This window comes from Mastigoproctus giganteus, chromosome 6, assembly GCF_048544385.1.
Source record: "Mastigoproctus giganteus isolate SK-2022 chromosome 6, ASM4854438v1, whole genome shotgun sequence".
In the NCBI taxonomy this organism is placed as follows: Eukaryota; Metazoa; Arthropoda; class Arachnida; order Uropygi; family Thelyphonidae; genus Mastigoproctus; species Mastigoproctus giganteus.
This window is the reverse complement of record NC_143580.1, coordinates 195329111-195341146: the sequence shown is the minus strand read 5'-3', so window position 1 is coordinate 195341146 and position 12036 is coordinate 195329111. Positions and strand designations below refer to the sequence as shown.

The following is a 12036-nucleotide window of genomic DNA, read 5'->3' as shown; positions in this document are numbered from 1 at the left end:
TAGATGCTTTGTGCATATATGCTGATGTGCATAAAAAGCCAAAATTGTTTGTATTTTTGTTTGTGGTGTGAAATTTCTGACAGAGTTATTTAGACTGTTCATTTTGCATGGTGGAATAAATGGTGAAAGACAGCTTGACATTCTACTGACATGTGCTTTCTCTGATGTAAGAAAGTAGGCCAGATCACAGCAACTTCTCTTTATGATAGTGGTTCCTCCACTCACTTCCTTTCCTCTGCACAACTGGTGTTATTTCTCTTCCAACCAGTTGGAGGATGCTATCTGGAAAGCGATTGGGTGTGTTCTGAGAATTTTCTTTCACTATCTGTGTACAGTGTTGCCATCCAATTATGCAATGCCACCTCACCTGTAAAAATGGTAGAGGATACATTGAACTGTAACATGATGCATACTAAATAACATTAAATCAGCTACCAAATGCTGATTGAATGATGACTATGTTACATGCTAATCGAATATCACAACTTTAAAAATAGGAGATGACTTTCCATTCCTCCTGTATACAGATGGAAAGAGAGCGAGTGAAAGAACTGAACCTTGAACTTCAGCATCAGTTGAGAAGTTAAAAGACAAAAGCCATCTATTATCATGTGCATTGAGTGATCAGAAAGAAAACTGACTATCCAGTTACAAAAAACAAGACAGATCATAAAATGGAAACCTGTTTAGAAAAATTATACCATGCTTGAGCAAAGACCTAAGAAATATTGAGAGCAGCCACTTCAGTTTCTTTGAACTTTTTCGAGGAATTTCTCCAAAGATGAGTAAAACATAATCCAAGATATCACATGCAATTGACATTGACAGAACTCGTATTGCCAATAGTTAATCATGTGGAATACTTGCAAAGGTTCAGTAAATCATTGATAGAACACCATGTTCCTTCCTGGGTGCGTGTTTAAACTCTGTGATAAACTTTGATTGTATTGTAACCTAAACTACCTTTAACTTCCCTTCCTCACCTTTCCAGTATCTAAGTTCATTTGTTTTTTTTTTCCGGGTGCAAAATTTTACCTTTGGTAGCATTAACCTTAGCTGCCATTTTATATAGAATATCTGTGACCAGTCCAAATCATGTTGAAGCAACATAGTCTGGTTCTGGTCTCTTAATAACAATCTCGGTCTTCAAGTTATGTGGAACCTTTTAAAGCTTCTTCTGTACTCCCTTATCAGTATTATTAATGAAGATTAGGAACAAAAGGCACCACTAACAAGGGATTAGTGGGGCCACCATCCCACAAATATGAAGACTTGCAAGTAGCATAGATTTCTATATATCCATCCTTCTAATGTTGATCAATAGCTACCACAATATTTGTGGTAGCTATTGATCAACAAAATTTTTGAGAACAAAATATTTGTTCTCAAAACTAGGTTTTGGGAACAAGTAGTTCCTGTTCTATGTTTTGTGGTTGCCTTTTTGCACTTTCTTATTCTGCTGGCGTTTTAGGACATTCTTTCAAGTTTCTTCTGCATGAAAATTTGCTGATATCTAGCCAGTTCCTAAAAGGGGGGAAAATCCCTCCCTTCCAATAATTGTTTCACTGCACTGCACTTCTACTCTTTCTGTAGTACAGGTAGGCCCCGCTTTATGATGCTTCAATTTACACCATTTCACATTATACCCTTTTAAAATAATAATGAAAAAATAAATATATATAAAAAAGAAAATTTGAAAGTGCAAGCGTAAACGCAGCACAGGAAGTAGGTACCTAGATAGCGCTAGTGTCAATGGTTGCTTTCTCCTCTTCCACCAAGTGGAAGTGGAGAAAGTAAGAAGTGGCAACTGAAGTTTAACCTTGACAAATGCAAAGTACTGCATATGGGTAGAAGTAACCCCAGAGAAACGTACCAACTGTGTGGTAGAAAATGAAAAAGACCTGGGAGTAATTGTGCAGTCAGATATGAAGTTTTCTGAGCAATGCAGACAGGCTGCCAGGGCAGGTCATGGGGTTTTGTCAATGATATATAGGAATTTTGCTCGCAGGGAAAAGGAGGTGATTGTCCCTCTGTATAAGGCAATGGTGAGGCCACGCCTTGAGTACTGCGTGCAGGTCTGGAGGCCTCATTTTAGGAAGGATGTAGATTTGCTTGAGCGTGTACAGAGAAGGGCAACAAGATTGGTGAGGGGAATGAAGGGATCCTCTTACCAAGAGAGGCTTAAGTTCTGCAAATTGCAGTGGCTGGAGACTAGGCACCTGCACGGTGATCTGATTGAGGTGTATAAGGCCTTGAATGGATTGAGCACGCTGAATTCTGATGGGATCCTTCCACTTGTTCAGATTACGAACCTAAGAGGGCATAAATTCAAATTAAGAAAGGACAGAGGTAGAATAGATGTGCGGAAATTTGCCTTTAGCCAGCAGGTGGTTAATTGCTGGAACAAACTTCCATCTGTTGTTGTGGAAGTTGATAGGTTGAATAAATTTAAGGAGGAACTGGACAAGCATTTGGAGAAAATGGTGGTTTTTTTTTTTTTTTTTTTTTTGGCTGATACTGCATAAGCTCATACACTTGCTTTCTTGGATCACATGCCGCTACTACTACTACCAGTGTTGCTGTTGTAACCTGTTCTATAAAGTTTAATTTCCTGTGTTCATTAGTGCTTTATTATTTTAAATTAATTGTGCAACCATGTCTTCTAAGTGTAGTGGTGAATCATGTTAAAAAAAGTTAAACATGTTAAAAAAAGCCACAAATCTCTAACAATTGAAGTGAAAATGGACGCTATTCATTATATGGAATCTGGTGAGCAGTGTTCGGAGGTGTGCAAGACCTTAAATTTAGCACCTTCTACTGTTATGACCATTATGAATAATGCTGAGAAGATAAAGCAGTCACATACAGGAATTGTTAATGTAAGCGTTTCTAGAACAACTTATTCAAGGAGTGAGATAATGGAGAAGTTATTAGTGCTGTGGATAGACGATGTGAACCAAAATAACATTCCTGTGACACAGGCAGTGGTTATGGACAAGGCTTGAAGCTTGTTCAATGGAATTAATGAGGAATTGGGAGGGACTGAATCATTTTCAGCTAGCAGGGGCTGGTTTTCCTGGTTCAAAAACCGGACCAGAATTCACAATGTAAAAATTACTGGTGAGGTGGCTAGTGCCAACACTGCAAGTGCTGAGGAATATTTTCCCATATTCCAAAAGTTAATGGATGAAGGCTGCTACACCCCAGACTTGGTCTTTAATGTGGATGAAAAGGGGGCGTACTGGAAGATGCCTGGTAGGACATACATTGCCTGTGAAGAGAGGTCTGCCCCTAATTATAAGGCTGGAAAAGATTGGCTTACATTACTTCTGGGTGGCAATGCATCAGACACTTAAGTTAAAGCCGATGTTGGTGTTCCATTCAGAGAATCCACGTGTTAGAAAGGGCATTGTGAAGACTTGACTTCCTGTTTTTTGGCACTCTAATAAGAAGGCGTGGGTGACAAAGTCCCTTTTTAGTGAATGATACACTTCATATTTTTGTCCATGGGTGGCCAAATTTTGTGCAGCAAACAACTTGCCCAAAAACGTTGTTTTAGTCCTCGACAATGCCCCAGGACATCCAGCCAACCTTGAAGATATCCCTAACGATGTTCTGAATGTGAAGGTCATTTATTTGCCATCCAACACCACCTCACTGTTGCAGCCAATGGATCAGGACATTATTGCAACCTTCAAGGTGTACTATTTACGTACGACCTTCAAAGGGATTGTCGAGGCAGTGCAGGCATCTAACTCAGTGACTGTGAGGACTACTAGAGATCCTACAACATCCTTAAGGTCATAAGTAATATTGCTGCAGCCTGGAAAGAAGTTTTGCAACCATGCATGAATGCTGTTTAGAGGAAATTGTGGCCTGATGCAGTGTCTTACTTCCTTGAGTTTGAGACAGTTTCAGCAGCAACTGAAGATGTCACTCACATGGCTGAGGATGTTGGCCTTGACAAGGTCGACATTGATGATGTCAGTGAGTTGCTGCAAAGCCATGGTGAGCCTCTTTCAAAAGAGGACTTAGAGGAGCTGGCGCTGCACAACTGGCTAATTAGGATTCTGAAGAGGAAGAGCAGCAGATGGTGCCAATTAGGACCCTCAGCACAAAGACACTTCAGTCAGCTTTAGCACAAATACAAACAGGCTGTGATAATGAGTCAGACTGGGAATGCAGTTCTTTTATCCAAAGAGCTCTTACTAACATATTGAATCCCTACTACAATATGTTAGAAAAGAGAGAAACTCAACAGACGTCATTGCTGCAGTTCTTTCCTAAGGCCAAAGAACCTGCAGAACCAGTCGACTCTCCATCAGGCCCATCCCATTAACTCTGTTCCATTAACCACTGTCAAAGAACATCAGTGAGGTGGAGGCAGACAATGCCGTTACTACATACTCCAAAGATGGCTCTATGGGAACAAAGTAGTAAATTAAATTTTTATTTTATTATGCATATTTTATCTATAAGTATTATTTATATCTCATAATTATAAAATAACCACAAATATTTAATCTAAAAAACACTTATGTTAACTCTTATGGTTTAATTTTCGTAGTGAAGGAACTTATCTCATTTAAGTACGTTATAATTCTTACTCAATTTGATCCGCTTCAGCTAACAACCCCGAGGAGGTGGAATTTAACCCTTGTGTAAATCAGGGTCTACCTGTAATGGAGAAAATCCATAAATCACCAACTCAAACTATATTGAAACCTTTTGTTTGATCAATGATTGCCTATAAGGATTCCATCTTTATTGATCTACTGGTGATATATTGGTTTGTGTTACTCAAATTTGGACAGATTTGGTGGAAAAATTTGGTTAAGTTCCAGCAGTTGCTCTTGACATTTTTATGACTTTTGATCATGTTTGACATAAAGACCTAAACAAGCTTCCATCTTATGGACTGCCGACTATTTTTTTGCAATTGGATATCCACTTTTCTCTCTGACTACTCACTACAGGTAATGAATGATAAATCATTTTAAATAATTAAACTTCACACCAACCAGTACTTGAAAATATTTTAATACTGTAACTAGAAACACTGTATTTACAATAAAATAATTAAACTAGTTTAAAATATAAATAAATAAAAACAATTAAAATATGACTGAAAACATATATTAAAGAATGTTAAAAATTTAAAATATACCGTAACAACTGTAGCTTTCGGAAACAGCTCCTTTCTCAACAGCGTACATTTTGCTGTATGCCACGTCCTTAAATAGCAGGTCCACAGCATTCGTCACATGGTTCCTCAGGAATGTGATTGGTATTTCCCATTTGCGCACCAGAACTGGAAATGGCTCGGGAGCGCGCTACCTGAAACCATTCATCGTGTCCCAAGACAACCATTTCAAAGAGAGGGCGTAAACATATATCCTTATCTCTATTAATGGTATTACTGGCTGCCCCAATGCGTAAGCTCTCGAGCCATTTACGGTTCCAGAACCCCTGTGCATGATCTGTGATGACAGCATCCTCCGGGGAGATCTGATGTTGCTTCTCCCAGAAATGCTCTGCCACAGCAGACTTCCCGTAATTTGCAGTCTTTATTGCATTCATGTGTTCCCCCAGCCGGTCCTTAAGTCGCCCCGTCTCTCCCACATAACATACCTCACAATCTGGGCATTTAATTTCATAAACTACCCTGCTGCTGGCTTCCTTCGGTATGGGGTCTTTAACTCTTGATATCACTGTGTGCAACCTCCGTCCCGGTAGTTGCACACAGCATATTTGACACCCCCGAACTATTCGCGCAATGCGTTCTGTGAGGCCTGGATAGTAAGAAATATATGCAGTGCCCACAGGGGTAGACGGTTCACTACGGGTAGACGTCACCCCTAATGAATCTGTCTAAGACACTCTGGGGGTAACCACATTTCTTAAGGTCTGCTGTGACTCTGATAATCTCATTATCTTTATCCTCTGAGGTAGTACAGTGGGACCCCACGCCATCAATTAAAGCCTTGACTACACTGTTTTTGTGTTGGCTGGTCTGTGCCGAGTTCTGATGTGTATACTGACCCTGGCTTACTATAAACCTAAGCCTAAATCCTACTCTGAGCATTTCTGGGAGAAGCAACATCAGATCTCCCCGAAGGATGCTGTCATCACAGATCATGCACAGGGGTTCTGGAACCGTAAATGGCTCGAGAGCTTACGCATTGGGGCAGCCAGTAATACCATTAATAGAGATAAGGGTGTACGTTTACACCCTCTCTTTGAAATGGTTGTCTTGGGACACGATGAATGGTTTCAGGTAGTGTGCTCCCGAGCCATTTCCGGTTCTGGTGCGCAAATGGGAAATACCAATCACATTCCTGGGGAATCATGTGACGAATGCTGTGGACCTGCTATTTAAAGATGTGGCATACAGCAAAATGTACGCTGTTGAGAAAGGAGACTGTTGTCTCCGAAAGCTACAGTTGTTACAGTATATTTAAAATTTTTAACATTCTTTAATATCTGTTTTCAGTCATATTTTAATTGTTTTTATTTATATATATTTTAAACTAGTTTTAATTATTTTATTGTAAATACAGTAAACCCCTGCTATTCGCAGTATCTGTATTCGCGGTTTCGCGTATTCGCAGTCACTGATTTAATATAACATGAAACCTAAAAAAATGTGAATTTTAAAGCGCCGTGAACATTTTCCGCCATAAAAAAACATGGGCGTGGCTAAAGTTATCTTTCCCGGTCAAAACAGCGCTCAGTGGGTGGGGGGGGAGAGGGGTGACAAAATCACAGCGTGGATGTTTCTTGCTAATCTTTGTTCAGTATGTGTTTTGCGCTTGTCATGGAAGGTTTTGTCGTTTGCTTTTAATTTATATGCTTATAAATTGAATAAATTTATAAATTAATATGATTACAAAAGTGATAAATATACCGTTTTGCAGTGTAAAAACAGACTTTTTGAGTGTGTTAACAGAAGAAAGTGCCTTTATTGTGGACAAGTTCTTTCTAACCCGTACAAAAATATGGCTACGAATAACAAGGGAAATGTGAAAAGATCAAAGAAGACGATGACATTAGCGAATAAAATTGAGTTATTAGATAAAATTTCTAATGGTGTCTCCTCAGTGGCAAAACATTATAAAATCAATGAGTCAACAGTACGATCAATCAAGAAATCGGAAGAAAAATCTGCCGTAGTGTCCATGAAAACGCGCTAATTGCTTCAAAAATTTGCTCTGTAACTCGTGATGTTAAATTAGAAAAAGTGTAAAAAGCTTTAAATCTGTGGATAGAAGACCGAACTCAAAATAAAATTCCCTTAAGTTCACTCATCATTCGTGAAAAGGCAAAACTCCTTTATCAACACTTTAGCGAAACTGGTGATAGCACTGGTGGGATAAGTTTTTTAGCTAAAAAAGGTGCTGGTTTGAAAGATTTGTTTGAAATTTCTAATAAATATTACATTTAATATTAAATTGTTTCTTATTTTCATTTTGATACCATATGCTTGCATTTCACTATGTGCTGCCTATGTACATAGTCATATTATGAAGGTACATATAATACATACATAGACAAAATTTTAGACTAGTTTTTCTTATATATTTCATACTTTGGAACGGAACCCCTTTATTACTATGGGAGCCATAACTCAGTATTCGCGGCATTTCTCAGGAACGTAACCCCCGCGAATAGCGGGGGTTTACTGTACAGTGTTAGTTACAGTATTAAAATATTTTCAAGTACTGGTTGATGTGAAGTTTAATTATTTAATGAGTTTTCCCAGCCTTGTAGGCCTATTTAGAGAAATGATAAACATTACTTGTAGTGAGTGGTCAGAGCCTTAAACTTCTCTTTGAATGCTAGTGTTCCACAAATTCTTCACGGTTCTTTCTTCCAATCTTTTCCAGTTGTTTATTAATGACCTTCCACTAGCTGGAAATCCTGTCCAGTTTTGCTGATGATAGCACACTATTCCAGTTTGAGAAACCTTGTCCTGCACAAACAGCTTCAACTTCTCGATTATCCCCTGCCAATACTTTGAATGTTAATATCCAGGTAATTCTCCAGTGGAACAAAGAAAATTTCCTTAACTTCATTCCTCCTAAAACTCAGCCCTGTTTTATTTCTCACAAAAAAAAAAAAGGAAGAAAAAAAAAATGTACTGCTCCTATGTTCACCTTCAGTGACACAGATATCTAGACAAGGTCACATATCTTTATTGGGGATTACTCTGACTTCTAATCTCCCTTGGAATAAGCAGGCACATCACAAATATTGCTTCCTCTGCATCCAAAAAACTGGATTTTCTTTTTCAACATTCCATGGAATGTTGTTCCCAAAATTGGGATGGTGCCACCAAAACCTCTCTGAGGCTTCTAGACTATTTGAAATGAGGGCATCTCTTACATAGTCTCTCCACTTTCCCTCTCTCTTTTATAGGTGTTTAGTTTCTGCTGCATGCCTTTTGCTGCATACAATACTTCCATGATCTCCTGTTTTTCTGAATTCATCTGTAATTCCTCCATTCTCTTCCAAACCAGCTGAATGCATGCTGCAACCAGGCAGCATCCATTCACCATCCAATCCAAACTTACACAACCAACTTTTCCTTATTTATCCCTTTTACTTCTGTTCTCTGAAACAACTTTCTTTCATAGATATTTCTTGAAAATTCCAATCTTCAGAAATTCAAGTGTAATGTCAACAAGTTAGCTTCTTGATCTTCAACCCATACTGAGCACTGTAGGTTCTAATATCTCTCATATCTAATAAAAACAAAGAAAAAAAATCTCTCTCTCACTCAAGAAAGATGGATCTTAAAACTCCTTGATGAATTAATATTCTATGGTGATGACAACTTATCCTGTGTATACTTTCTGGTGGTAGTTAGTCCAGTAGCTGTTTCCATCCTTTTGGCTACCAGCAGGCTCTGGAAGTCTTTAATGGTTGCCTACCAGAGTTTGGATATGTGTTGTTTTACCCTCATTCACTGATATGACATTCTGAACAGTTTACTTGGATTTATTCAAGGTGTGATACCCTGTTGTATCTCATATTTGGAAGGAATCAGGTCTTTTCCTTATTTCATCTTGCTTTTGATCTTCATAGCTTAGCTGAATTATCTGTCTCCTCTTTCTTTTTCAGATATGTGTTGTAAAAATATCATTAAAACATGACCTGAAATAATATTCATATGCTAAATTTTTAAAATATTTTAAAATGAAATAGTAGTTTAGATTCAAAACCACATTGCATTAATTATATTCAGTTAATCATTTTGTATGTTTTGTAACTATCCTATTAAGAAATAATTTTTGTTTTAGGTATATTATATGCAAATGGCGTAGAGACAATACCAAAGATATTCATGACTTCATGTTTGAAATAAACTGTTGGCTTGGCCAGTTATCTGGAGTTACTTCTTCGTCTGATATCACAGAAGTGGTACCTGTAGAAATACTGAAGCAGAACAGAGGTTTCTATCAGTATATACTTGATTCAAATAATGAGTAAGTTGAAATCAGAATTTTTAAATAAATTTTATTGTATTCTCTTAACACGTTGACTGCCAAGCTAGTTTAAGAAAAAAATTCCCCCCGAGGCCAAAAAATATTTAGTAAATAATTTGATTAGTAATTCTAAAATAAATATTGTAATGTCAGTGTTATGTCATTTTTTCACTTAAAATATCAAAAAAGTTTTTTTTTTTTTTTTTTTTTTGTGTCGCATATATGTGGCCACGTGGCCCAGTAGGTTACTTTATTTCTTGAGAAGCCATGTCAGCCACATATGTGTGATACTGTTACAGCACACATATGAAGGTCGTTTGTGATTAGTTTATTGCATGCACAACGTGCACTGCAATAAACTAATCAGTATTGTTAAAGATTTTGTCAAAACAAGTTTGTTAGCACACTGTATTATCTATTATATTGTATTGTGTGTTTCTCCACAAGTTTGTACAAGTGTGTTGTAAAAAAAAAAAAAAAAAAAAAAACCTCTAAAAAGCAATGGCTAAAAGAAGAGGAACTGAGAGAAATTTCTGAAAATCTTAACAGTAGTTCTGAAGATGAAAAAGAAGATTTCGGCTCTGATGATTCAGTAAAAGGTCCTGACTGGGATATTTCTTCAAATGAAGAAGGAAATACTGAAATACCAGAAAATATTGAAGTGCTTCAAGACTGGATGGCAGAAGAAAACACTGATGAGCAATTTGAAAAGACTGAAGAACCTGAAATTGAAGCGACTGAAAGAAATGAAGTTACTGAATGGACTGAATATGAAGGATGCCAAAAAATATTTGATTTTACAAGCAAATTGGGGAGCCTGGCAACCCAAAGGTCATGGGTTCGAATCCCGCCTCGGGCTTGGATCAAAGTACTGCAAAAACCTTGGGAGGTGCATTATGGCCACAGAAGCCGATGCGCCAACAACTACCAAAAGGGAAAAAAAAAAAGCAAATCGGGACTGCAAATAGACATATCAAAAAATATTACTCATCTTGAGGCATTTTCATTATTTTTTGATGAAGAAGTCATAAATTTTATTGTAACAGAAACAAAAAATATGCCGAACAGAAAATTCAGAGTACCCGAGCTTTGCGGCAGAGTCATCTAAAACAGTGGGTTCCAATAACTGCTGATGAGATAAGAAAGTTTTTCAGGCTTCTTATGTGGATGGAACTAGTAAGATTGGGCAGTATTGCATCTTACTGGCCAACCAAACCTATATATAAAAATAACTTAGTAACAAAAATTGTCTTACAACAGATTTGAATTGTTGTTATGCCTCATTCACTTTTCAGACAATGAAACTGCCATTCCAGGAGACAGACTCGGTAAGATACAATGGCTGATACATGTTTTGCAGTTGAAATATCAGAAAATATTTTTCCCCGGCCAAGATTATGTCATTGACAAAACTCTTATTCCTTGGAGGGGTAGGCTGATATTCCGACAATATATACCGAATAAAAACTCACAGATATGGAATCAAACTGTTCAAGTTATGTTACACTGAAGGATATACCAGGTTGAGTAAGATTTATTCAGGTAAATCTGAAAATTATAGAATATCCGTAGGTTTAGCTGCAAAGGTCTACTAAGAAATATCATCACAAGAACTTCTAAATGAAGGTTGTACCCTTGTCACCTTGTACATAGACGATTTTTATACGAGCTACAATCTACCGTTATTGTTTCTTCATCAAAAAATTCACTGACAAAAATTCAAGACTACTGACAACAAAACATGCCCCAGAAATGGTTGTGGACCCTCCACCAATAAAGGAAGACAAAAAGAAGCCAAACAAAAAGCACTTCCTATTCTAGCATATAATAAAGGAAAAGCAGGCATTGATCTGTCAGACCAAATGGGTTCATATGCCACAACGCTAAGAAAGGGTATAAAGTGGTATTGCATTTTAGCAATAGGGTATATACTTGGTATATCTCTTGTCATTGCATGGTGTACAAGAGTGCCATGCAAAAAAATATAAAGATAAGAAGCTTTCGGGAAGAGATAGTTACAGGTTTACTAAATATAGAATGGAAAGAGAAACATGAAAAGTCAAAATGTGGTAATACTCATATACTAACTACGAAATTCGACGCAAACAACAAGAAAGTTAGAAGGATGTGTATTTTTTGTTATGCAAAATTGAAAGAGTCTGAAGGAAGATCTATTGCTAGCAGAAAGGGGAAAAAGAGTTTCTACTTATTGCCCAGACTGTATTCGTCAGCCTTTCATGTGTGCAGTGTTTTGGGCAACACCATAAAAAAAAACTACATAATTTTGTAATTGTAAAATTCATATAATAAAGGATTTTTAAATGATGAGCAGTTACTTGCTTATTTTTTTGAGAGTTTTTTTCTGCTTATTTTTTTCAGAGGCCACGCTTTTAAAAAATAATGTAAATTTCCAACAATCGTCAGCGCTATACAGCCGACACAGCTCCCACTGAAACAGAGGGTGGCAGCAATATATGTCTAACATGGTGCCTGAAAAACCTAATGGTGTTGGACATATATGGCCGACGCAGCAGTCAACGTGTTAAAA

At 37.4% G+C, this 12036-nt stretch overlaps 1 protein-coding gene across 1 annotated transcript in view; it reads left to right on the top strand.

Annotated features, from left to right (window-relative positions):
- The window catches only part of Cmtr1 (Cap methyltransferase 1), a 379789-nt gene that overhangs the window by 267150 nt on the left and 100603 nt on the right, over positions 1 to 12036 (top strand). Inside the window, exon 14 of the mRNA XM_090376649.1 lies at positions 9303 to 9488. Within this exon, the coding sequence (XP_090232775.1) occupies positions 9303 to 9488 (186 nt within the window). The remainder of the gene's footprint in view (positions 1 to 9302; positions 9489 to 12036) is intronic.